The 27,792-nt window shown below is 39.6% G+C and overlaps 1 protein-coding gene across 1 annotated transcript in view; it reads left to right on the top strand.

The window, feature by feature from the left end:
- Window positions 1-3,246: 3,246 nt before the first annotated feature.
- LOC149008838 (CLP protease regulatory subunit CLPX3, mitochondrial-like) overlaps window positions 3,247-27,792 on the top strand; it is a 43,812-nt gene continuing 19,266 nt past the window's right edge. Inside the window, exons 1-7 of the mRNA XM_089160490.1 lie at window positions 3,247-4,460; window positions 5,137-5,198; window positions 5,386-5,480; window positions 5,635-5,714; window positions 6,163-6,213; window positions 24,311-24,385; window positions 24,470-24,547. Coding sequence (XP_089016616.1) covers window positions 3,591-4,460; window positions 5,137-5,198; window positions 5,386-5,480; window positions 5,635-5,714; window positions 6,163-6,213; window positions 24,311-24,385; window positions 24,470-24,547 — 1,311 coding nt within the window. The 5' untranslated portion in view covers window positions 3,247-3,590. The remainder of the gene's footprint in view (window positions 4,461-5,136; window positions 5,199-5,385; window positions 5,481-5,634; window positions 5,715-6,162; window positions 6,214-24,310; window positions 24,386-24,469; window positions 24,548-27,792) is intronic.

Below are 27,792 nucleotides of genomic sequence, written 5' to 3'. Positions count from 1 at the left end.
GATTTTGAGTTGGGTAGGTGTGGGAATGGGGTGTTTGCAATGGTTGAAGCACAAACTCACTTAGACATAAGTTAAAAGAGGGATGCACCGACCATCTCTCATGGTCTAATGCTCCATATCTTTTTTTTTTTTTTTTTTTTTTTGGGGGGGGGGGGGGGGGGGCAAACTCAAGACCCCCCCCCCCCCCCGGGGCACTCTATATCATAGTTGTTAACATATCTGCTCCGTGCTAGGGGATGACTTGTCGCTACATAATTTGTTATAATGTAGCTCCGGTTCCTAGAACCATTGGCTTTTGGGGGGTTGGCTATGGATGGGTATTTTACTGGGATCAAGTCTGAGAAAGGAGGGAAAGAAGGGGCCTGCGAGCCTTTGCCTCCAATATGGTAATCCAGAAAACTCTCCCAGAACCAGCACCGAGGATCGAGAATTTTACGAGATGTTCTCATCTTACAAACAGCCTTTTCACCGGTCATCATCCCCTTGTTTATCAGCAGTGTGTGGCCTTCAATTTTGATGGAGCATTCGGAGAACGCTGCTAGTTGGTTGGTTGTTCTGAGTGCCTGAAACATTTAGGGGCATAGATATCCATATGCATCATATAAACAGGATTGGAAAAGTTTAAGGCCTTCTTCTTCTTCTTCTTTTTTAATCTGAAGTCTAAAATCAGTAATTCTTCTTGGAGGGAGGAGATCAGAAGCTTAAGTGTGCCACAGCACACTGAACTGGATCTCTTTCTGCCAATGATTGTTGGACTGGGGAGTGCTGAAGATTACCAAGTGTTCTCCCTTCTTGCTCTCTCTCTCTCTATATCCCCCTCCCTTTTTTTTTTCTCCTTCTCTTTGGGGTGGGGATATAACAATCCATACGCTAGTACCATTTAAAATATCAACAGCTATTGCCAAGTTAATCAAATAAATCAATCAAAAAATTAAATTAATGGCCAAGTTTAAGAAAGCGGATCACCCCCATGATGTCGGGTACCCATCTAAATGTCTGTCTCTAAAACTGAGTCCGTTCCATGAAAGCAAATATGGCCGAAACATGGTGATGCTATATATATATATAGTGTGTGTGTGGTCCTAAACATATTAGACAAATAAAACAAAGATTAAATGACTCAAAATTAGAAACCCAAGTCTAACTAGAAAACTGAAGTGGCTCAAAAACCCACTAAATGATAGAACTTGGCAGTCAAAACAACACCTATTGGGTAAACCCAAGTAGGGATGATATAGAGCTTTTCGAACTGTTCGTTTTGATATGATGTGGTTCCTGTAATTCCTCTCGGATCAAAAGTTACGGCCCCGTTTGAAGATTAACTGTAAATTCAGGCATGCATGTGTACATCAAAAACATTAGTTTATGTGATGTTTAAGCCAAAGTAACACTTCTAGTGTATTTGTTGACATCAAATTAGATTATACACCAAATTTCAAATTAAAATGACATAAAATATCTCCTGAAATTAAGAGGCAAATTCATACCAAAACTTGGCAAAATATCAGTGTAATTCGCGTTTCGCTAATTTTGCCAGGATTTTGCACGTTGGTCTGTTTTTATTAGTTATTATTTTGCTTCCTTGTCGTGGCAGACGATAGACCATAAGAGCTGATAAGAATTTAACCATGATGAACTTGCCCCATGCAATCGGCATAGCATGTATCATAGTTGTGAGCAACAGCAACCTTATAAAATAATGCACCGTTGTTGGGTTGCATGGTCCTTGTACTTTGACGATATTGCCTGTTTCCTATTCTGAATAAAAAGGAGAAATCTACTAATGATCTTCCTATGAATATTCTGTTTTTGATCCCATACTCTGTTCCATGCCTTTTCACTAAAATCCTGTGGCAAACATGACAATTTTGAAAAATATTAAATTGTTTCATATTCTGTTTTCGATCCAATAACTAATAAGTAACATAGGGGTAGAACTATTGTTCTCTGTTCCATGCCTTTTCACCAAAATCCTATCGCAAACATGACACTTTTGAAAATATTAAAATATTAGATAAATATCATTTATCTCCTCTCTTAGTTGGACAAATAGCACTTACACTCCCTCTTAGTTACATAATATCACTTACCTCCCCTCTTATTTAACAAATATTTCAAATACATCCCTTCAGTTAACTTTTACCGTTAAATATTTTTCTAAAACCCCAAACTATCCTTAATCATCCTAACGGTTAAACTATTAAATTACCTTCAATTAAAAAAAGTTTTTTTTAGAGGAAGTTGCTTAACAAAATATAATTTGGTTTAAAAGTGTTTGGTTTAACATTTTTAATTTAGGGTAATGGATTTAGTGGCGGGTGTCGATTGGTTAAAAAAAATATGCCATTGTTACTTATTGTTAATTTTCTTTTTATAAATTTTTTATTTGAGATATATGACTATTCTTCTAATTTTTTTTTTGGTTGCCAACCCCGGTTTATAAACCGGTGTTCGACGCGCGTCGCACACTTGGTTGTGGTAGGTGAGTCTCCCAGCGGGGATTTTCTGCATCCACAAGGATTCGATACCGGAACCTTGTTTAAGCGGACCAAGCTGCTTACCACTTGGACCAACCCCCGTTGGTTATTCTTCTAATTTTTTACTAAAATAATTATCAAAATTGTTAAATTCTTAAATTTCAAACCTAATACTTACAAATAAAATGGTAAAGATATCAACAAATAGTAGAAACTTGTATTCAATTTGTATTTATGCTCATTTAAAAGAATTAACTAAAGAAAATCATTATTCAATTATTATTCGATTTTGACTGAAACAGTCAAAAAACTGATAGAATATTATATGAATCCATGAAAATATCGTATTATCACTATTCAATGCAAGACCGACCCGTTTAGACCCCAAACCAGCATGTAGACTTGGGTGGGCCGGGGATTTTTTTTTTTGTGTTGTAAACGACACTTCATTCAAACAAGAAAACACAGACACAAATAAAAGAAAAACACAGGCACAAAAGAAAGAGAAAAATACAGCAGAGAAAAGCACGAAAACAAAAGAATTGAACCGATCCAAGGAGCAGAAATTGACTAACATCCAAGCTAAGGGGTGGGCCGGGAATTTGCAGTAACTTTCATTGCTGCTTTGGCCTGCAGTGGTTTGGTTTCACAAGTGTCAAATTTTAGAATCTGAAATAGGTAATACGTCGGGAAAATAAAATGGACATCGGTCGCTCTGGCGACTTCCGAAACATCAAAGTTAGTGTGACGTCAATAATAATAATAATAACAACAGTAAGCTTTGGCTCTTTTTCTCTCGCATTCTAAATCGAGTTGCTATTTTCCTCTGGTCAGGAAACGCAAAGGAACTGGCTCATCGAACAACAGATGTCTTCCTCAAATTCTTATCTTTCTTCGCGTTCTCTCACCCTCTTCGTCACTCTGATGTGTTTTCTTCTTCGGTATTCAGTTCCATTAGCCGTCAGTACTGGAATTTAATCTTTCAACAAGTTTTTTTTTTTTTTTTTTTCGTTCTTTGTTCTCTGTTTTGTGTGAGATCAGATTATCTGATCTGATTCCATATACGTAATCGTTATCATCTATCTATCTATGCTTTGAATTCGACGGGAAGGGATGTCTGTAATCTTCAGATGGAAGGTCGCAAGGGAAACGGCGACGAGAACTGTGCGATTTTCAGCGGTATCGGAGACTCAGTTGAACTACCGCTTCTCCCAAAAATTACCCATATCGACGCGTTTCAACTACCTTGATGCGGGTTCCTACCGTCGCAGGGAATCTCTGATGGGGTTCCAGGAGCGTTACAAATGGGAGGGCAGCTATGATGACTTCCAGACTCGCAAGATTCGAGCCGAGGCCAATTGTCCACGCTGCTCCAAGAAGATGGATCTGCTCTTCTCCAACCGTCACCCCACCTCGTCGTCTTCCGTACCACCGGGCCCCGGCGACAGGGGAGGCTACCAGGCCGTCAATGTCTGCCGCAATTGCAAGGCCGCGTATTACTTCCGCCCCTACAAGATGGCTCCTCTGCAGGGGAGCTTCATTGAGATTGCCAGGGTCAGGGGAGGAGTGCCAAAGGATTCCGACAGTAAACCTGGCGAGAATGGCAGCGAGAGAGATGGAAACGCCGCAAGTGGTGGCGCCGGCGCCGGCGATGAGGACTTTGGTAATCGGCTTCGGGTGTCGTTCTGGGAGACCTTGAGGTCATACGGTGGTGACCCACCTGAGAGTTGGCCACCTCCACCAACACCACCTGGGGATAACGGGAATGGGCTTGCAGTGCACACGCCTCCAGGCCCTCCTTTTGCTCCTGGAGTCAATGTCATACGGGCTGCCAGTCCTGCTGCTGGTGGTGGCAGCGGTGGCGGATCATTTGGGGAGAAGGGTGGATGGGGTGGCTCTAACTTGGGAAAGGATTTGCCGACGCCCAAGGACATCTGCAAGGGCCTTGACAAATTTGTTATCGGTCAAGAGCGAGCCAAGAAGGTGTGTAATTTTTTTACTTGCACGTTTCGATTTTTGTTCTTCTACCAAAAGAAAGAGTTTCGATTTTTGTTCTTTAAGAAAGGTGATAAGTATAATTTGTCAACTTTAAAGACATTTAAGAGAAAGGTATTAGGTTTTCTTTCTCGTCTTATTTTTTTCTCTAATAAATATCTCCATTTGACGGCCCCCCGCGTCGGACGCCATTTTCTACCTTCTAATGGCTTCTTTTTTTTTTTGGGGTGGGGTGGGGTGGGGTGGGGGTAATGCTTTTAATGGCATGGTGATGGTCCGAATTTCTTATTTATTGAGTTCGTATGTCCATTTAAGTGTGTCGTTTCATTCATTGATCAATTATCTGCTTCCTCTTGCATTGTCTGCAGTATGGCTTCGCGTTCTTAGAATTCAGTACCGAACCGAAGTGCACATCCTTTTCTGATGTCTACTTTGACATTGTTTTTATATGCTTCCCTTATTTGATCTTATTCTGATGTTGATGTTTATATGATCTAGGATCTGTTAGGAGATATACTGAGTGATACTATTGTTATGTTGTATCATGTTTTTCATTGCCAGCTACTATGGAGGAAAACTAGAGTGAGGGACCGAGGGGAAAAGGGTTATTTGGTTGTCTCTGGGATGGTTATTTCACACTTCTGAGCTATCTGTCATGTTGCAGGTGCTCTCAGTCGCAGTGTATAATCACTACAAAAGGATATACCATGCATCTCTGGAGAAAGGGTAAGTTTTCTGTGAGTTCCTCAACTCGATTTGTTGTGCAATGGATATGAATATTTGACTCATGCTGATAGAAGCCAGTTTATCCCTTGAGTTGCAATAAATCCGAAAGCAGTTGTGAGTGCTTCCGGATTTGGGCTATTGTTGTGCATCACTTCATAAAAATGAATTTCATGATTCAAATTTCCAGGTCTGGAGAACCAGTGGGCCCTGAAACTGAAAAAGATGATGATTCAGTGGAACTAGAGAAAAGCAATGTCCTTTTGATGGGTCCAACGGGCTCAGGTATGGTCAGTGCTTGTCATCCCTGATGATTTGTCTACCATGCAGTAAAATCGCTTCAGTAGCTTTCATGATATCAACCGCATTCTTGCCGTTAGCTTAATGACATGCTACTGGTTTGGATATTGCTGTTCTGATTACATATTTCTAAGGACAGGAAAGACACTGCTTGCAAAAACACTGGCTCGTTTCGTGAATGTGCCCTTTGTTATTGCTGATGCGACAACATTGACACAGGTAAGTTGAATTCTTATATTTTAACTGCTGCATTTATTGGCGATGGTTTATTCCATCTTTAGCTGTCCGCATTCTGAGGTTGAAGAACTACTTTCCAGCCTTCACTAATTCTGTAGACTTCTTTTGTATCGACATTGTCTCATTTCAATATGCAGCTTGGCTTATGCAACCATTTTCACATAGAATTTCTTTCTCTCAAAGATAAATGTAGTATGGTGAAATCTTTATTCATAAAGAAATTGTGTTATTTTATTTTATATCTTTAACATTTAGGACCTCTAGTTTTAGGTTGCTCGGAGTATGTTATTATATTTTTTTTTTAACTGGTACTCCATAGAGTGCTTCCTATTCTAGTTCATGCATACTTCTCTGCACATTTATGTATTTGATTTTTCCCCCCATGTAAAGGTGAAAACTGAAATAAGTGATCAATGTTTTTTCTTTTCAGGCAGGTTATGTTGGAGAGGATGTGGAGTCAATATTGTATAAGTTACTCACGGTATGGTTCACAAATGCTGCATGTAATCAAACAAATAGACATCTTTGTCAGATGCTGATTTATATATTTTAAATGATTGAATATTTGAAAGTACAGTTGATCCTAGACCTCAGGTGTCAAGCAAACAGTTAAACTATATACAATTTGTTGCATTTTTTTTGGGGCAATTTTTGGTGTAGCTATAGTGTTTGTGGAAAGGAAACATGTGTCTTTTCGGTTGTTTATACAGCTTGAGTATGAATTGATGGACTTTTCCCACTATCCTTTTTTTTTTTTGTGGAAGTATGTCAACTTGTCTACTCTTCTTTTGAAAAAGCATAAGGGATTTATGGTTTCTGATACACTTTGATGCCTTTCATGATATTTGCAGAACAAAGAACTGGAAAAAGCTTCAAATTGAACTTATGAATTTTTCTTCTTTTTGATCTTAATCTTTAATGCATTTAGGACAGGTTTAAGGGAAAACTTCTCTCTCTCCCCTGTACTTACTCTTTATTTGCTCTTACTCCTCTTTCAAAAGTTTCACCTCTGATTCCTCCATAAAAGTGAACTTTTACCTCTGTATTCTCCTCTGATTCCCCCATAAAAGTGAATTTTTATCTCTCCTTCTCCCAGATATTTTAAAATGGCCAAATTACCCTTTGCTTTTATCTCTTTAATTGGTTACATTGATTCTTTAAATTGCTTTTTTGTTATTTTTCTTTCTTCCTTTTCTCTCTCTTTGTAAGAATCCATACCTGGATGTATTTTAAATTTTAATATTTATATTTGTCCTTTCTTCCTCTTTTATTGAAGTTTTTTCATTTTTCTTTCTCCCTTTTTTTTTATAGGAATCCATTAAATGTGAATAGACGTGTATATATATATATATATCCCCCCCCCCCTTCTCCCTCCATCTTTTATCAGAATCTATTAAACATGACTAGATGTATTTTATTTATTTATTTTTTTTTTTTATAATTTCTCCCTCATTTATAAGAATCCATCAAAGGAAAAAGAAAATATAGAAAAATGAAAGACCTCTTTAAAGTGGGGTGAAAAAAAGGAAGAAAAAAACCACCTAAGCACATGTATTGGATTCTTATAGATAAAAGTAGAAAATGAAGAAAAAGAAATTGATAAAAAAGAAAAGAATTGATTACAGAGATAAAAAGACAAAGGGTTTAAAATAGGGGAGAAGGAGAGGTGAAAGTTCACATTTTTGGGGTAATCATAGGTGAAACTTTTGAGAGGGGAGGAAGAGTAAATCGAGAGTAAGTATAGGGGAGAGAGAGATTTTCCCTTGATTTAATGGCTTGAGTATATATGGGTTCAGGGAACGTTGTTTTGTCTAAGAAATTTGTGCCGTGAAGCATGGACATTTAGTCTATATGAGCCCATACATTTCATCTCAACTCAGTTCATTGAGTCGTTTCCCAACTAAAAATTAAGACATATTGATGTTTGAGAGAATTAACAATCTCTAAGTTTTTTCTGTCATAATATTCTGTAGCAGACTGTGATGAAAGATATTGGGAGTTATATGGGAGCATCTTCTGCTACTAGTCACACTAGAGAATCCTTGACCGTGTGGTTCTTAAGTTTAACCTCCTCTCCTTTGCAACCAACTAAGTATATTCTGTGACATTATCTTAAGGGTAATTTTCATTTGGTCCCCTTGAGGTTTGGCCCTAGTCAATTTGATTAAAAAAGAATGATATTTAACATTTGCTTCCCTTGTGGTATCCAGAAATGACCAATTAAGGACACATCGTCATTTTATGACGAAAAAAGCCCTTATGTCCTTTTGGTTTCCTTCTTTTAGCTTACCCAGATTTTAAACAGAGGTATGAGGTACCAAAATTTTGGTATTGGAGTAATCTTCTAACTGAATATGCTACCAGTTGAAGAAAAGAAATAAAAAAGGCATAAAGGCATTTTGGTCATAAAAATAATGTGTCTTTAATTGATTTTTATGAATACCACAAGGGAGGCAAATGCAAAATGTCATTGGATTGAAATTGATTAGAGTCAAATCTCAGGGGGTCCAAATGAAAACTTATTTTAATGTTAAAGGAATCTGTGAGGTTTTTCTCTTGCTAAAGTGTGGGTCCTAACCCTTATGACTTGTGAGCATGCCTTCTTAAACTGATGGATACAATAGTAACCAACCATATATTACTATCTTTGTTTTGGTTGACTGAGGATGAAAGATGCCTTCCTCGTGTTATGCTTGGTCTACTGGGGACAGCTTAATCTGTTTTGAGAGTTTACTGGGAAGAAGAAAAGCCTTCCCCCCCCTTTACAGCAGCCTCATCTTGTCCCTGAGGGTTAGGTTTGTCAAGGAAAACTGGTTCTATGTAGGGTTTGGCAACCTATCTCAGTCTCCATTTATGCCAAGACGGAACTTTTCTTAAAGGGTTTTGAGCATTAATTCCTTATTTGTGTACTTTTTCATCTATTTTATTTGTTCCTATATTGAAAATTTCCCTTTATCTCCTATCCCTGCCATTCCATTCTTGCCAAGCCCCAATATAATCTGCGTATGTCTATGTTGAAGAGCATAATCCAAAACATTAAGGTATTAGGTAGAGATAGATCCTCAAGTATATAAAGGAACTATGGCTGAACTTGATCAATGTGGGGCAACCCCTCTTAACTCTCAAACATCTCAGCAGTTCATTTGTAGATACCTGGCTCAATGCATGGACAAATAACTTAGGGAGTAGGGAGGTCAATAAAATAGGCTTGAGCTCTAATACCATGTTAGAGGTCTAACAAAAAACTTCATGTATTAGGTGGAGATAGCTCCTCAACTATATGAAAGCACCAAGTACCAAACTTGAGCAATATGGGGCTTTTCCTTTATAACTCCCTACATCTCAACATTCTAGCCCTTCACAGCTGCTGAATCAGTTCTGACTTAGTTCCAAAAGTGCATACGAAGTACGCACACATATTGCTTTAGGCTTTCCCCTAGTTAATGTATCTTTATTTGAATGAGATCCAAACACCTAGTTCTTCCTAGATCTTTCAAGAGAAACAACTCATATGTGAGGGATAGGCTTAGATTAGGGAAAAGGATTCGGTTAGGGTCATATGGTTAGAAGTAATGCACTCTAAAATGATGTCTAGGGTATCAAGGATACTTTGCCCATGGAAGATATGGGATAAATTCCTTGTGATGGGCAACTGGGGTCTTTAGGTGTTGGAACATGTTGGAACATGGATTATGTTTAGGTAAGGGTAATAATGATATGATCCTTTAAATTTGGTAGGTCTGGGATGGCTTAAATGGAAGATATGAGGATTCTTGTTTTTAGGGTTTTATTGAGTATGAAAATTCAAGAATATCTTGGAAGTCAGAATGAGGTCAAACTTAGACCTAAGGTTACTAGGGTTGGGCTGATGACATGCCTAAAGTATGGGAAGATCTAGTGGTTGGTTGGTGTAGATTTGACATTGAATTTCGGGTGTCTTGGAAAGTTCAAATATTCAAGAAAATTTGAGAAAAAATAGAAAAAAAATGTGATACAAAAGGAGGATGGGCTGTGGCTACCAGATATCTAGATGGGGGGGGCGTTGTAGATGGAGATGGAGTTATAGAAGGTCGTCCTTTCAAGCACGACAAGACCATAGTTTAGCGATAACACACTCATAAAGAGAGGAGGGTTTTTTTGGGGTGGGGGCTCAAATTGAGAATACTTTATTAATAATTTGAAATGGTGCCTTTCCCATCGAATAGAGAGGCTTATAATAAGCTAGAGCTCTAATATAATTTGAACTTCTAATTGAATTAACTCATAGTAGAAAATAATTGGCCTAGACTGGAAAATATAAATACTAACTTCAATAGGCCTTTATATTATAGTTTCAAATTTTGGTTTTGACTAGGTCAAAACACCGAGTTATCAAAATTTCAGTCAATATTTCATCGATTGTACCATGTTTCGGTGGGTTTTAAGTGGTTTGTTCACCTAGTTTTTGGTGTATAGCCTAAGGCCAATAAATACAATTTTAACATTATTTTGACTTAAATTGGTCTTCTTAATTCACACATGCCCGGCTGTGTGTAGACATAACTGGATCTTGTACTTTCACAAATCTAAGCATGGATGTACAAGAAAACATTGTAATTTTCATTAAAATACAAGTACAAATATAAGAACAATATGAATACAAGAAGTCATAACCATGGTTCTAAAAATCACAATTCAATTACAATTAACAAATTACAAGACACAAACTTGGGAATGCATCAGTCATATCTAATAACATAGGTTACATAACAAATACAAGAATGAAGAAAATTAGTGAGTCCTAGGCTAGTAGAAGCTGCGATGTCGGTCTTTCATCTATCACACCCGACTTACATTATGCTTATACTGTGGCACATATGCATCCCATGATAGAAGATGAGAATACTGGAAATAATCGGACAACACCTCCTTGTATATGACAATCATTAGCATACTGAAGGTAACCAATCCTAGGATATGGATACTGTGATGTACTACCGATTGGTCCGCCATCATACATATCAAAAGGATCATACAATGTTGTTGGTGTTAGGTCTGAGCACATGTGTGTTGCTGGTGTGAATGGTTAGGGATAGAGACTGGGACTGGGACAGGGTCAAGGTCAAGGTAGGAGAAAAATCTCACCAACAAAGGAAGACCTTGTATCGCCATACTGTGACTCAGATTATGAGTGGGAACCATATTCAACACTAGAATAAGATGGAGCAGGCATCCCCATCCTAACCGTCTGACCATATATGTTGAAATGCTCTGCTCTCAATGCCTCCTAGATGAACTCCCTCCATACTTTTGTTTAATATTTAACGTATTGGTATCGAGTATTGTATCGGTTAGGTGATTTTAAGAGATGTATTGTCTCGTATCGAGTAATGTATCATATTGGTCAATGCATTATGGTGCAATCCAATATATGCCCTTTAAAAGAAAAAAGAGACGTATTGATATATATCATATCGATTCTATCTAATATAGATACGTATTGGCTAGTATCATATCTTATTGTGGGATACTTTAAACCATGCTCATATCAACAATAGAGCTTGATAAGCTATCAATGTCTGCATCCATATGTCTACCAAGTTGAAACTGGGCTTAGGGCCCTCTTGAGTAATCCCTAGTCCCAGTGGATGAAGAGGGCTTGCTCTTGTGATGAGGTATGCCAAGATAGTCCATGTCCTAGGTGGCATGCTTGTATTGTGTCTCCCAAGGGAATTTGATGGGTCTCAATGAGTCTACACTAGGATCACACAACGCTCTCAGTGTCCTTACCATGGTTGTCTAGGCGGCAAGGAGACCAAAGCAGTTGGGGCTTCACCTAGGCGATTAGGCAACAAAGTGATGCCTAGGCGGCAATAAAGCAACCAAAGCGGTTGGGTCTAATTTTTTCAATACAATTACTTTTAAATTGATAAATTTATATTATAAGCTAAACAAACATTCAAGAATCACAATCATCCCAAAAAAAAAAAAAAAAAAAAAAAGAATCATAATTATGAAAGATTATTCAAAAAAGAACACAAACATAAGTTCATCTCATCAAGCATTATAACATATGACTATGAACAATATGAAATTATAAGTATGAAAATGAAAGTAGTAATTTTACATTTTTACTTACCTCTATGATAGTGTGATGCCAAATAAGTGCCTTGTCCATCTAATGATTTATTGATTCCTGATTCCAAAATGACTAACTATTAAATTCGTAAATGGCTTTGTAGAATAAAATTTGATTGAAAAAAAAATCAAGAAAAAATATTATTATGTACAAAATGTAAAAAAAAAGTGACCCCTTTGGCGCCTAGGCAGCAAGGCGCACAATGTGACAAAATAGTAGCAATTAGGTGAAAAAGCGGCTGAAAAACTGCATGTCAATAAAACCATGACAAATAAGGCAGCTGAAAAACCACCTTACTGCCACTTTGAAAACCACCGTCCATACTGCTTGCCGCCACCGCCACCGTCACCAACATCATCACCTGTAGCATTGCTATTGTTAGCTCCAATAGTAGGAGAGTCTCCGACATTTGAGCCACCATGAGCATGAGTCTGACTAGGAGGTCAAATCTCGTCTGAATCCACTCCAACCGTTGAAGGCTTAAGCCTCATCACCACCAACACTACCTGGTCCATAGACCAGTCCTCATCATCTACACTAACTCCACCGGGTGGCACAAATTATACAGATGCTGCCTCTCTAGGATGTATCTGGCCCTCATCAACCATGAATTCATCCACATCAATGCTGGTCTCTTGAGCTATAATAGGGTCCAGCCTCCTTCTAAGTTGATCCAACAGTGGCTCATGCCTTCACCCAATCCACCATGGGGTTTTTCATCATTGAAATCTACCTGGAAGAAATTGACGAGTTCGATGGTATCCCTTTGTTTTTGTTGCCCTTCAAGCCCATACATACATGCTGGAGCTTTGACCTTAAATTATAGTGCACACTTACCATGTCATTAAGGCATTTGGAACCTAGTCTATTATACCTCCTCAAGTGTATCAAGGAAAAAGTGCTCAAGTTCCTTTCACATCCAAATGTAGAGCAAGTTTGGGGGAGGACCTTGATTGCCATTTGCTTCTTGTTCTTTGCGGTCCCTCTGTATAAGACCTGACATTCAGCTGTAATATAACAAAAAGATGAAGTTATTAGATAACCTAATATCGCTAAATCTACAATGTTAATTCAAAAACATTACATATTAGTATCAGGATCGCCGCGTGTCCAACCTTGCATTGCAACATCTGATCCAAATGTCTTGAATGTGTGGCTGAAGGTCTTGATGTACGATGATTTGTAATAATGGTTAGCCTAACTTCTTTCAAATGAAACTCCTAGATCCTATCTCTCCTCTATGTTGCTAATGGGTTGGAGGACGTAATCAGTGTCCAACTTGGCAACCGTCTGCTTTGCTACTTCTATCTTAGCCATATGGCCTGTATTTAGTATAAGTTTCGTTGTATTGGTACTTGGGGTTCAAATAGTGAGCTGTACAATTTAAAATCACAATTATATATTTTTATGGTCAAATAAGTATTATTAACATATTCTTTATTCACCCAAAAAAAGTATTATTAACATATTGTGTAAGTAACTTTCATTTACCAGCTTTATGTAGTGGATGCATAAGATGTTGTGTCCACCAACCATTGATGATTTTCACGAATGTTTATCTCCCTTATCAACTCGATGGCAACATACAGATGGGGGCATATTGGGCCCCTTCAAAGAAGAGTCCATCAAATGTAGGACCTTTATTGCTAGGTCCATCATCCTAACCACATGCCCCAGCTATCTCCATAAGTCATTTGATAAAATGGTAGCGTATACCTGTCTACCACCTTGAGTGCTAGACCCTTTCTTTTGAAACCACTATTTAAATGCAACCATAGCTCTGATTCCTGATTTCTTACTCTCAGTACTCCTTAAAGCATTATAGTTAGTCATAGATTTGGTAATTTGCGGTTTGCACTAGGCTCCACCGCGTCTCTCCTTTAACATGTTTAAGGTGTAGCCGTGATAGCAGACAAAGTTGGTGACCTGCCTTGCCTTGTCAGCTATACTCTGTACCATCTTGATCTTACCAATATCTTTCAGCATAAGATCAGGGTAGTGAGCAGCACAGGTGTCCAAAATAGGTTGTATCTTATGTTAGTTAAGTTCCCTAGCCTTCTTGAAGTTGCTGTCATTATCTGTCATAATATGTACTACATTTTTCACCCCCACCTCTTCCACCACATCCTTTAAGAGCTTGTAGATGTACCTATGATCCTTCACTTCTTTTAATGCATCCAATGATCTTAGAAAAACTGTCCTCCCATTAGTCCATCACAATATACTATTAAGTTGATGATGAACTTTCTTGTTGGATTGTTCCATCCATCACACATGATGGTTACCCCATAGCTCTCCAGAAATGGCCTCATCTCTGCAATGTAGTCATCAACCTCAACCGTCTACTCTGGTAGCTACACATTCGTGATCTCAAAAGGGGTGGGCCTTTTATGACTCGGGTCAACCTCTGCAATGGTGTCAATCATAGTTTGGTAATATGGGCCCTATGCATTGTTCGTTGGGATGGTGTTGAAGAACATCTACTTTGCAACTGATTCTTTAACTAACCACTTCATGTTCTTCCTGGACCCTTTGATCTTGGGCTACTTTACTCCCTTCTTTCTAAACATTTGTGGGTCTTGCTTCGAATAGGATCACCTCGTGTAGGCATTGGTGAAGGTGGAGCTCTTTGACTTGATGATCTCTGGAAAAAACCACCTAACTCAGATGGTCCAGCTGCTAAAGTCTTGAGGTACCAGCTCTTGCATTACCTTTGCTCCTCTGCCTATGATGCCTACTCCTAGCCATTGCTTGGTGTAAATCCTAACCTCTGTGTGTCACCGGGCACAAACATGGGATCATCATCATCATCACCAACTCCATATGAAGGCCTTACTGCCTCCTCTAGTGCAATGTTGACTCTCTCTCTCTCTCTGCCTTCCGCTTGAGCCCTCCCTTTATGGAGTCCTTCATAGCCATTCTACATCAACATGAACCATGGGCATGCTACCACATCTCTAAAGGTCCCAGCTAGATGTTGTTTGAGCTTAGTAGCACCACCTACTATGAAGTTGCACTCAGTTTTTCTTTTGTTCCCAATCTATTGATGTTCCGTTTCCATGCGATGTTGCCTCTAGTATTTCCATAACCTCTAGATGAATTTTGGCTCTGATCCTCTTGTCCCCGTGAACTCCCATTCCCCTGGCTCTGCGAAGTCTCCCCTCCCTGCCTTTGTATTGCCTTTGATGGTTCGACATTGTCATTGTTGCATACATAAAATGCTTTCATAAGTCATTGAAGAACATCAATTTAACTTCTTTCAGACAAAGAAAACAAAGTTTTGCCTATGTATTTTTATCAAATACAAAAACATTTTTTTAAATCTTTTGGCAATAAAATTGGATGCCATAGCAAAACCAAGTATGAAATGACATGCGTAGCACTTCAAAAAATATGGAAAGTCCTTTTGTATTTTTCTATGATTTTCAGAAACCGTACATGCATTTTCCCTAACTTTTTATAATTTTTATATCATTATACTAATTTCAAAAAATAAAATAAAGTATTATGGAGTTGGAAAAAAATTTAGACTCCTTAGACTGTAGATCGGCCTATGGAGTTCATATATTTATTCCGTACTATTGCAACACAGTTATCATGTCTATTTTTTACACTTATTTTGTAAGACAACTAAAAAAATAACACTGATGTAATCCTAAATTCCAGGGCCAGTTGGAGGATCTTTTCTAAGAAAGCAGCAGGCAATCTAGGGCTCAATACCTTGCCATTTGGGTTAAAATCTCAAAGGACAGCAGCATTTTAGGGCTTGTAACCTGCTGTTCAGATATGGAATTCAAGGACAGCAGCCATATTGTACTTAAAAGTCACAAGGATCCCTGTGGCTAGGTCTGATCTGGTTCAGAACTCTTAGTTCTAGGTATTGGGTAGGTCTAGGGTCAATTAAGGAGGGGTTTGGGTCTGCTAGACTAGAATTAGGTCTGAAAATAATCTGTTTTTAATAGGACCGTGATTGCAGAGTTTTCACTAGTTAGGTTTGTAATTTGTAGGGTTCTTTGAGATTCTAGGGTTTATAGGGTTGGGGATGGGGATGTGAACCCTAGGGCAGTCTGTAAAGGGGAAAGGGTTTCTGGATGGATTTACCTTCTAGGACTTATTTTAATAGAACTTACAGAATTCTGGAATTTCCAGATTCGGCCGCAAGAGAAAAAGAGAAGGGGCTGGGGAGTGAGGGGAATGAGAGAGGAGGGGTTGGGGAAGGGAAGGGACTCAACCATGGGGATCCTAAAGAAAACTAATCAAGGGCCTTTTTGGTATCAATTCTCATTCTTTATTTTGCCTATTTAAAAGAAATGAGTACTAGAATTCCGTTTTTGTCAGAAATAAAAATGTTTGGTAACTTATGTCCACAATAAATTATGAAATGAAAAATAAGTTTGGTATGTTAAAATGAAAAATTGATAGAAAATGATAATGCAAATTGAGAACAAATTGTTAAGTTATGGACTTATGGGAGTGAGAAAAAAGGAGAGACAATAAGTTTCTCATAAAAAGAATGTATGTTTACTATTATACCCTCAATTTGCATTTAGATTTTAAGTGAATTTTGCAAAAATGAATATAATGAGTTTTTGACCGAGAATCCATAATAGATGAAAGAAAAATAATCTGTTATGGATTGTGGGGGTTCTTCTATTGTTTTAAACAGAAATAGGATTTAAAGATACTAAACACATTAAGAAAATAAAAAATATCAGAAATGAGAATTGATACCGAAAAGGCCCTAAAGAGCAGTTGGCCTAGGGGCTTCACTTTGGCTTCTAAGAGCAGGACGGCAATTGAAGAACCCAAATTAAAGGCTGGATCTGCATCATTGGTATTTCCTCTTGATGATGTGCCTTTGGTGTTTTGACTATTTGTGGTTTAGTTGATGAATTGGAAACAGGTTTGAGATGGTATGGAGTTACACAAGCATGTGAGGTACTGATTACCAAAAATTTCCATCTAAATATGGGATATGCTTGAAAGTAGGCTAGCTTGGTTGTAAATGTCTGCTAGATGTTGTAGCAATCAGCTGCAAGGGCAACTCCAAAGATTCTGGTGAAAATTTAGTCAAACATTGATGAATACAGCAAACAACGGCAGAAATGGAGGAACTTAGAAATGCTTGAAAGTAGGTTAGGTTGGTTGTAAATGTGTGCTAGATGTAGTAGCAGTAAGCGGCAAAGCAACTCCAACGTCAGTTGAAGATTTAGTCAAACCTTGAAGAATACAGCAAACAACAGCAGAAATGCAGGAACTCAATCAAGTTGAGATAAGATATCTTGACTCAATTGAGTTGAGGTTGCTTTTATACATCGAGTTGGTTCAAAATTTGGTTGAACTGTAATCTTGATTCAAGATCTCGACTTGACTGAGATATCTTGCAAGCTAGTGTAGTTTTTTTATGTCGCCAAGAGTTTTCTAGTGACTGGCTTCTAGTATTGCGGAAGAATCTATCGCCACTAGAATGAAAGGTTGTTCATTGTAAGCGTTAGGAGTGATCGGCCCAATGACGTCCATACCCTATACCGAAAAGGTCCGTGGAGTTGTCATATTATGTAGGTTGGTGGCAGAAGCATTGATCTTATCAGCATAAATCTGACATAATGAAACTTCTGGACATGTTAGCAGCAGTCGCTAATAAAAAGGAGAAGCAGGGAATCACGTGAGCAGCAACCAGAGGGGATAGGTGGCATTTACTGATAGGAAGACAGCCACAACCATGCACCTAAAAAGGGACCAGATCTGAGACAGAGGTTGTAGGACTGCTGGATCAATTGGATTTGAAAGGAGGGAGAATTCGTTAGAATAGGAACACGGGAAGAAAAGGGAAGGTAGGCTGGAATGCTGGATTGCTGTGAGGGAATTTGCAAGGTTGAACTTGCAGGGGGTGGAGCTGTTGCTCTTGGCCTCTTGGGTAGCTTGTAGGGGAACAGTTGTATTGCTGATTTAATCTAATCCTATTTGCTGAATTGTGTTAGCTATTATTATGTTCTTTAATGAATGATTGATGAAGCTATTCTCCTCATCTTAAGCTGGTTTTATTCTGTGTTTGCTGTGCATTTTCTGGTATTGATTGTGGAGTGAAGTCTGAGGGAGGGAAACTGTTGTTAAGCTGGATTTGGAGCTTAACAGATTGGTACCAGAGCAGTTTGATTCCAGGGGAATTGTATGGAGCCGAATGGATTGCAGGGTAGAGGACTTGGAGACCAATGTGAAGGATTTGCAAGGCCAGATGTTGGCAATGGATTCCAAGTTAGGGTCCCTTGTGCAGCATCAAGAGAGGAGGAGAAAAGGCAAATAGGAGAAGTTCAGGGAGGCGTTGAGAGCATACCTGCTGAAGGGGAAGACCATTGAGGTTGACTCTGAAATCTCAACTGTTGAAGCTCACAGAGAATAGAGGAGAGGGGGTCTTCCATCTCATGGCTGGAGAGCAATCCCAGGGGCGAAATCATGAAAACCATGAGCGAGCGGGAGAAACAGAGTCTTGGCATGATTTTCTTCCTCGACAAATTGAGATGCCCATTTTCACGGGGGAAGATCCAATAGGATGGATCAGAAGGGCTGTGCGATTCTTCTATCTACATGGGTTGAGTGTGGAAGAGAGACTACAAGCTGTAACAATCTGTTTTGAAAGCGCAACCCTGGGGTGGATTCAGTTCATAGATTTTGAACAACCCACCGCAACATGGGTGGGACTGAAAGAAGCAATAGTGCAGCGATTCTGTTCACCCCAAATAAAGACTTCTGAGGAGGCTTTAATAGCCCTTCTCCAGAATAGAACCATCGTGGAATAAGCCTTCGAGACTCTTGCAGAAGCCATCGGAGTTCAGGATGAAGGCTGGTTAAGAGGGGCCTTCATGATGGGGTCAAACGAAGACATTAGGGCCGTAGTCAAGCTTTTTGGGCCTATGTCCTTGGGCTAGATTATGAAGATGGCCCATGTAGTATAAGCAAAAAACTGGGCCGTGCAAAACCATGAAACACTTAATTCAGCCCATAACTACAAACTAGGGTCCAGTCCAACACTGTTTAAATTTGGGCCCAATCAATAAAGTTAGAGTTTGGTCCAATGCAAAAGCGAATACGAACCAAGGGACTAACTAGACAGTGGCTCAGCTAAACCAACCCCAAAACTGGCCAGCATCTTTGACCTCTCCTTCTGCTTAAATAGGGACTTTCGCTACGATAGGTGGGGGCACCAAGTTTAGCTGGTTGACAAAGGAAGTGATTAAGGCCAAAATGGACAAAGGCCTTTGCTTTAGTTGTGATGCCTCATACTCCAGAGCCCATCAATGTCCTGTTACAGCTTATGTGCTTTTTCTACATGATTGGGAAGACTTAGGTTCGACGACAAGCACTAGAAAGATCAAGGGGGAGAATGGGTGCTGGAAGGAGGAGCACCTATGGAGGTGGAGCTATCAAGCTCTTCTTTGGTTGGAATAAACTCCCCACCATGGTTCAAAATCTCGGTCTTGAACCTGATCTCGGCCAGCTAGAAAACCGAGATGCCAAGATCAGGTTTTAGAACTAAAAAAAGAAAAGAAAAGAAAAAAAGGGCCAACTTGAGTGAACTCGATGGCCCATCTCGGTGGCTTCTAGGGGTCAGGTTGGAACTTGATATTTAGCCTATTTTAGGCTTTCTAAACATAGTGGCGGCCTTAGATTTGTGAGATGAGTGTATGTATGAGTTCCAATTCAATCCTAACTTTGACATTGAAATGTTGAAGGGAAGAACATGCTATCTTATAAAACATGAAATGCAAAAAGATTAATTGATATTTATGAAAACATAAAGGTTTTAGGCGATAACATACATCAAACAACTTAAATTGTTCATAGTTCCATCCATATCAATACTTAGTAGAATATTATAACATCAAAAGATTAGAGTATAAGCATCATAAACTTTTTTTCCATGAAATTGTAGATGTGGCAAAAATGTTTAACATACATTTAATCCACAGTCAAACACCAAGTCTTGAAGATATTTTTCGAAAATGTTATATATGTGGGCCTGATTTTGAGTGAATGCGGAGGACGGCAGGGCAGCCTCCTTGGGGAACAGAGGTTATGCAGCAGATTACCTTGAGAGATCTACAGTATCGATTATATTTGGAAGTAGGATTTTGATATAAATATGCAACTCTCCTCTTTGTAACTGATTTTGACAATCGACATTAGTGGATGGGGTTTCCCACGTAAAAAATCTTGTGTCTTTGTGCAGATTTTTCCCTTCAGAAAAAAATTTAAATTGGGAAAAAAAGTTCCCTTGATTGTATTTTATTTCTTGTTGTAGATGAGCCAAGGAGAGTGTACAAGTGTTTTAGGCGAAGCTCTGGTAGGTTTTCAGCCAAAAATATGGTAAAACTCAAGAAACAACATTTGGGAAGAAGTTGGGGTTGAGAGCACCTAGAGAGTCTAGGTCAAGATTGCGAGTATCTCTGCTCAATTTGTTGAGTTGGGGGCTTTAAAAGAGGATCCTGGACCAAGATTATGGCCAAGATCCAAATTTTATCTAGTTTCACAGTGGAACTCGTCTTGAGTTTTTGAGATCACGCGATCTCACTAGACCTCAAACCATGCTCCCGATGCACGATGAAGTTGCAAGGGTGGGTCAAGAGTCACGATGTGGTGATTTTGGTGCCACCCACAACTTCGTGGCTTTAAAGTTGGTGGACCTTTGGGGATTAACAATCCAAGGGAATGATTCGAGAGACAAGCAAGAGTAGCATGAGAAGGGGGTTTGCCAAGATGTGCCAATCACCATCAGCGAAGGTGACCTTTGTGTAGAACTTTCTACCTTTCAATCTTTGCAGCATCGACATCATTTTGGGGGTCGAGTGGTTATCGACATTAGGAGAGCGAAGGAGTAACCAGTGACTTCAAACCATGAGCTTCGATTGGCACAGGGAAACTATGAAAGCTCTACGATGACCCTGCCTTGCTTTAGATGGAGACGACCATGAAAGGTCTATGGGAATTAGTGCAAGAGGGCGGTGATGGGGTATTGGTTGCAACTATAGCCAACAAACTTAGAGGTAGAAGGGGAACATGAGGACACTGCAATGGTCGGGCTATTAGCTAGATTTAAGCACTTGTTTGCCAAACCAACAGGGTTGCTTCCACGATGATCTCATGAGCACTACATGCAATTGGTTGAGGGCAGCACATTACCTTATATTAGACCATACTAGTATCCCCACTGTCTAAAGAATGAAGTTGAGAGACTAGTACAGGAGATGTTGATTGAGGGTCGATTGACCTAGTGTGAGCCCTTACTCTAGTCGTGTTTTGTTGGTCAAGAAGAAAGATGGTGGATGGCAATTATACATGGACCATAGGGCTCTAAACAAACTCACCGTACCCCCACAAGTTCCCCATTCAAATGATTGACAAGCTCTTGGATGAGGTCTACCATCATATTTGAATGACGCAGGGGCCCTACGAGCTTGTAATGCCATTTGGACTCACAATGCACCAGCTACATTCCAATTACTAATGAATGAGGTATTCCGTGAGCATTTGAGAAAATTCGTATTGGTGTTTGTTGATGTTATTTTCGTGTATAGTAGGTCCATGAAGGAAGGCTTAGTGCATTTATGATCCGCTTTTGTTTTGTTGCCACATTATAGTTTCGTGGTGAATAGGAAGAAGTGCTCATTTGGCATGATGATCGGCATATCATTTCTGGAGAGGGAGTAGCAGCAAACCCTCAAAAAGTTAATTGTATGGTTGAGTGGCCCTGACCCTGAAACCTTAAAGCCTAATGAGGATTTTTGGGGCTGACCCGGTACTACCAGAGATTCATCAAGGACTATTGAAAGGTACCTACACCTCCCACTAGTCTATTAAAAAATGATGCATTCCATTGGGATGAGGCAGCAAAGAAGGTGTTTGAAGCATTAAAGACAGTCATGACAACAGTCCTTGTGTTAGCTATGCCTGACTTGACGAAGAAATTTGTGTTGGAGAATGATGCATGTGGGCTAGGAGCTGTCCTCATGTAGGAGGGGCACCCAATTGCTTATTGGAGCCAAGTGTTATCTCCTTGAGCTCAGGCAAAGTTGGTATATGACAAGGATTGATGGCGATATTGCCGGCCATCCAAAAATGTCGCCATTATTTGATTGGGAGGCTCTTTAGGGTGCAAATTGATTAGAAAAGTTCGAAATATGTATTTGACTAGAATATCGTGGCCAATGACCAACAAAAGTGGGTCATGAAGCTTTTGGGACTTAACTTTGAGATCATTTATAGGCCAGGAATCAGCGGACGTGCTCTTTAGACAGCTGGACAGTGACATACAACTCTCTTCCTTTTCAACAGTAGTATGACATGGAAGTGGGGGGGGGGTTAGAGAGGTGGTTTAGGCGTCAGAGTGCTATAAGATGGTGATTGAGGCTCTGTCAAAAGGCTCCCAGGAATTCCCAAAATTACCAGCTCAAGAATGGAATCCTACTCTACTAGAGCAAGATGGTCATACTCGAGGACTCTCAGCTGATACTGAAGTTGCTGTCTGAGTTTCACTCTACAGCTTTTGGGGGTCACTCAGGATCCTGGGTAGTTTATTGGGTCGGAATGAAGGCTGCTGTCCATGATTTTCTAGCCAGCTGTGACACATGCCAGTGCAGTATTAGTCCATGAAACCGGTGGCCTCCAACCATTATCCACACCTGAGCAGATTTGGGAGGTTATCAATATGGATTTTCTTGGGTGCTTACCCAAAACCAGAGGGGGAGATGGTGCTGGTGGTGGTTGATCAGTTATCCAAGTACATGCACGCACTTCATTGCTTTGACTGACCCCCATTCAACTAAGGATGTAGTTGTATTGTTCAGCAGGAAGGTCATTCGGCTGTATGGGTTCCCCAGGTCTGTTGTCTCTGATAGGGATTGAGTCTTCATTTGCAACTCTTGGATGTAGCTTTTCAAGTTGGTGGGTACTTCCTTGAAGTTCAGCAGTGCATATCACCCACAAACTGATGGCCCAAAAGGAGGTGGTCAGTTGTAGTTTGGAGATCTATTTTCGGTGTTTTTGTGCATGGAAACCATGGGACGACTACTGATTGGCTGCCTTGGCAGAGTACTGGTAGAAAGAGAACCTTCCACTCAACTGCTAAGATGACTCTGTTTCAGGTCGTGTGCATGGGAGAACCACCGGTTTTTTTGAGGTGGGAAGGTGGCCGGTCTAAAGTTTTGAGGTCAATGTTTTTCTCCAAGCATGCAACAGTGTTGGATGATCTAAAGTCAAATCTCAGATATGCCCAAGACCGTATGTGTGCTTCAGCTGATGCACACCGTCAAGAGGTGAGTTATCAAGTGGGGGAGTAGGACTTCTTTAAACTTCAATTGTTTCAAGCAGTTTGTGAAGGAACCCATGAGAAACTCAGCCACCGCTTCTATGGGCCTTACCCTCTCATTAAGTGCGGTCAGTTGCTTATCGACTTCTTTTGCCTGCTGATTCGAAGGTGCACCCTGTGTTCCATGTTTCCCAGCTGAAGAAGGCGATCTGACAGCATATCATTCCAAAGCCACTCCCCTTGTGCTTTGCATAGGATTGTGAATTATGGCTCATTCTAGAGTTGCTGGCTATCGGTTTCTCGGCACAAGGAACATTGGAAGTGTTAGTCAAGTGGAAAGGGCTCCTTCACGTGAAAACATTTGGGAGGACTATGACAAGATGTATCGACAATTTCCATATTTTTTCTGAACTGTGTTAGTATTGTTCTGTTCTTAAATGAATCAATGAAGCTATTCTCCTCACCTTAAGCTGGTTTTATTCTGTGTTTTCTGCATGCTTTCTGTGTTAATTGTGGAGTGAAGTGTGAGGGAGGGAAACCATTGTTGAACTGGATTAGGAGCTTAACATCTTGCCTATTGAAAAAAGAGCGAGATATATCCCAATACCTTGCTGATTGAGACTGAATCTATGGTCAAGACAAACTCACCTAGATGACCAGCACCTGGATCTTTTCCCTCTAATAGGCATTATCCAAGATCATACTTGGTACAAGACCTAATGTATCCATGTCCTTCCTCACGTAATCAAATTCAGATCCAGTCCGGAATTAAATAGGTTTTTTTAAGCTTGAAAGCCTGCTCATTAGGGTTTGGTAGGTTCTTCAATTTCATCCTCTGCATGTTGGGTTGCTGCATTTAATCTTTGTCCACACTTTGTGGTTCCTTGTTATGCGGGCATACCACATGGATTCTCTGGATATATAATGTAGATGTACCTGTGTTTGTGTGCACAACAGATTTTGCATATTTGCATACATATACACTTTATTTTCATCTTGGAGCATGGGTTGTTGATGTATCCCCCCCCCCCCCCGAAACATAACTCGTATTGTTAAAATGTTAATGATTCACGCTATTTAAAAAAATGTCAGTCTGGATTAACTCTCTAATTGCCATTTCCATATTCACTTTTTTATCCTGTTGAACTTGGTATACAGGTCGCTGAGTTCAATGTGCAAGCTGCTCAACAGGGAATGGTCTACATTGATGAAGTTGATAAGATAACAAAGAAGGTTCTCTTAATTACCGAAATATGGATTGCTTGCTTAGATAACCATAACCTAAGGATCCTTATTTAGTTCACTTCTTTTCTGCAGGCTGAAAGCTTAAACATTAGCAGAGATGTATCTGGTGAGGGTGTTCAGCAAGCGTTACTGAAAATGCTTGAGGGAACTGTGAGTGCATCAACATGATTAAATTTATCAGCTGATTAATTTGTCTCTTATTCTTCCAAAACTTTCGAGGAAAAAGGTGGGGTGTTGAAGCCATGGTTTATTTACAGTTATTTGTTCTTATCTTTTCATGAATTAGAGCAAAAAAGATTTCATAAAAATTAAAGTGGAATTACGTTAATGTATTTTGGCATATACTACTTTGTTTATATGTTTTCTCTTCATATTTGAATTTGTGACATCTCTCTATGGGGAGTTACACTAACAGTCACAGGTGTTATACTTCTGTGGTTACTTTAAATATGGTACATGATATTGAAGAATTCTTATATGAGTATGTACCCAGAGTTCATTTCATGTGCATGACTGGAATCTGGTCAGGCATTTCTGCTTTGGTCAGCCTTCGCAAATATGAAGCTGCCTTCTGCTTTTCTTATTCAATTAGGGATGAATGGTGAAGATTTTCTATATATTCTGTTTTAGGTCTTTTGATCATTAAATGCATCAGTGACCAATATCTGGAAATTTATTTACAACACGTTCACACCAGATCAAGGCATGAACAAAATGTTATTATGTGCAACCTGCATAATCAGTATCCTCTTTTTCAATGCCTTGTTCTTGTCTGACCAGGACCTTCCTCCTTTCTGTATTTCCTTCTGCTATTTAGAGCCTTTAACATGCACCTCTGGCACTTTTCATGCCCTTGCTGTCACTGGCATTTATTTCATATGGCCAAACAATTTCCCTGATGCAGACCTTAGGATAGGCTGCTATGGAGAACTTTCAGAAGGGGGGGGGAAGGAGGAGGAGAAGATGAAGAAGGAAAGAAAGAAAAAACTAGAAGGATGGGGAAAAAAGGGGAAGTGAATCATCTAAGAGAAGGGGAAGAGGGAAGCATGCTCACACGCACACACCAGCCACACAGGCTCTCACAAACATAAATTCAAGTCATATTTTCCAATCTCTCTCTAACGAGGGGGGATTACGTTGTATATGTGGAAAGCTAAAATACTCCTAAACTAAGACCAACTCTCGGATTAGGACTCTGGTTCAAATAAAGAAAGTAAGAAACTTATAGAATTAGAAATTACTAAGCTTTATAATGCAGCCACATGCATGAATAACTATATTAGAAACTGCTAAAATAGGAAATAAGAACTGTTTTACTAAGGAAATGACATATTTAGAAACTTCTAAGAAAGTCTCCAGTCTTCATAAAAAGTTCTTCACATGAAAAAAGGGAAAAAAGGGAAAAAAGGGCTATGGTACTGATCACTCTACTGTTTATGGGAACAGTATTTTGGTCTCTTTTTGGCATTCTAGAAGACTAGTTGGGCTTGTGACCTGGTCCAGTTGGTCCTTCCGAAGCTGATTCAGTCCAGCCCAAGTTCTACATCACTCTCCTTAGATATCACAGTGCTATAGTTAGAATTCCTAGAGAATGTTGTTATGCTTGAGCTGTGGTATTTCTTTAACTGGCAATTTGTTTTTCTTTCTTCTTGTTAATTTCATTACGTTCATCTTGTTTATACTCTCTTTCGATCTGTCTTCTCTCAAGTTTAAAGAATTTTGGGTCTTATTGATATTGATGCTGGCCTTGAGTTGATAACCACCCAACGAAAGCACAACTTAGAGGTACAACTAGTATAAAGATAGCTATTCTCTTATAGTAGAAATCTGAATGAGCCAGATGTTATCTATTATATACTCTCTACTCGAAACCCATCTCTTAGAATCCATGTTATGCTACAAAGTCTAGTGCCTTGTCTGGTACTGGACTTTCAGCTGCGGTAATTTACCACAGCAAAGTGTTGGACTTGTGTAAAATTATCTGCCCTAGGATGGTGGAACTAAAAGGGGAGCATTTGGAGACATTTACTGATAAAATTTGTAAAAGGTGGGATGGAGATTCTAATATGATGTGAAATAGATGGCTACCTCTATCAAGAATGCAGCTAAAGAAATTTTAGGCAAGTCTATAGGAAAACACATCCAGGGGGAGCACAGGCCGGGGGTTGCTTCCCTAAAAGCCCCTAATTCCACCAGGGTATTTTTGTCATTTTGCAATTTTTTGTTAAGTCCAAGTTAGGGTATAATTGGGTTCATGTATGTGGGACCCTATAGCTACTTTATTTTTTTATTTTGAGTCCTTATTGTACAAGTTATTAAAGAGTCCTGATTAGAGTGGGATTCCAAGGTTGTGAAGGAGTCCATTAGAGCTGTCCTCCTTGCAAGGGATCTACATCTACTCTTAGAATTCAAATTGGATTCATCTAGAGTCAGTTATGAAGGTTCCTTGTGTGAGCTTAAGGCCTTAGGTGTTTTAATTAGATTTGAATTGCAGGTTAGAGTCCAAGTTTTGATTTCTTTTCTTAAGTTGAGTCCCAGTCTAATTTCTTGCAGTAGGCTATAAATAAGCCTTCAAACCTTGTAAAGAGTAAGTTAAATTGAATTAATAAAATTGATTGAGTGTTGAAGGCAAGAGAAGTCGTGAATTCCCAAGAGGGGGCCTGTGGAACTTCAAGAATGCTGAAATTCTGCAGAATTCATCAAGTTCAGCATTCATCCTCAGCCACCAAGTAACTCCAGACCCCTCCCCCAAGTCCAGCCCCATTCCTTGCTTTCCCCTCTCTCCTGCAGCCTTCCCCTTCCCATTAACCCTAGTTGGCTTCTTCACACAGATTGAGGGGCAAGAGCATAGTTCTTTGTCCCATATGTTCGAAAACCCACTTGTTCTCTTTGCAGGTGGTGGTGACGCTGTTGTCAAACAACCACGGCCTCCCAAGGATGATGTATGTATGCTTCATGGGAACTACGTCGCACTAAATCTCATCAAAGTAAGAGTGTAGAGTTATTGGCACTATGCACAGGGAATTTACAAGTCAATAAGTTTAGCACTGTTGAGGAGGGAGACTTTTTTTAAGGTTTGGTGTGCTTTTTGGTCTTGAGTGCTACTCTCTTGACGAAGCTTTCAAACACCACGTTGACACTACTTTCGCTGTCCACGATGGTTTAAGTAAGCTAGTATTCCTCCTGCCCTAGGTCTTGTGTAGAATATGCTACTACTCTGACCTTCATTTTGGGCTCTGTCACTAGGATCTTGGACATCATGTTCAAGATGGTCATGGTCCATGTATTCTTCCTCGTATTCCTCCTGTCACTGCTTCTAGTGGAGGGAAAATTACATCCTCTTCAGGAACCTGTTGTTAGTGTCGAAGACAGAATCTCTCCTTCTTTGAGGATGC

This window comes from Hakea prostrata, chromosome 7, assembly GCF_041222555.1.
Source record: "Hakea prostrata isolate BN-2017 chromosome 7, UWA_Hpros_2, whole genome shotgun sequence".
Lineage (NCBI taxonomy): Eukaryota > Viridiplantae > Streptophyta > Magnoliopsida > Proteales > Proteaceae > Hakea > Hakea prostrata.
The sequence above is the reverse complement of the archived record's forward strand: the minus strand, read 5'-3'. Positions and strand labels throughout refer to the sequence as shown.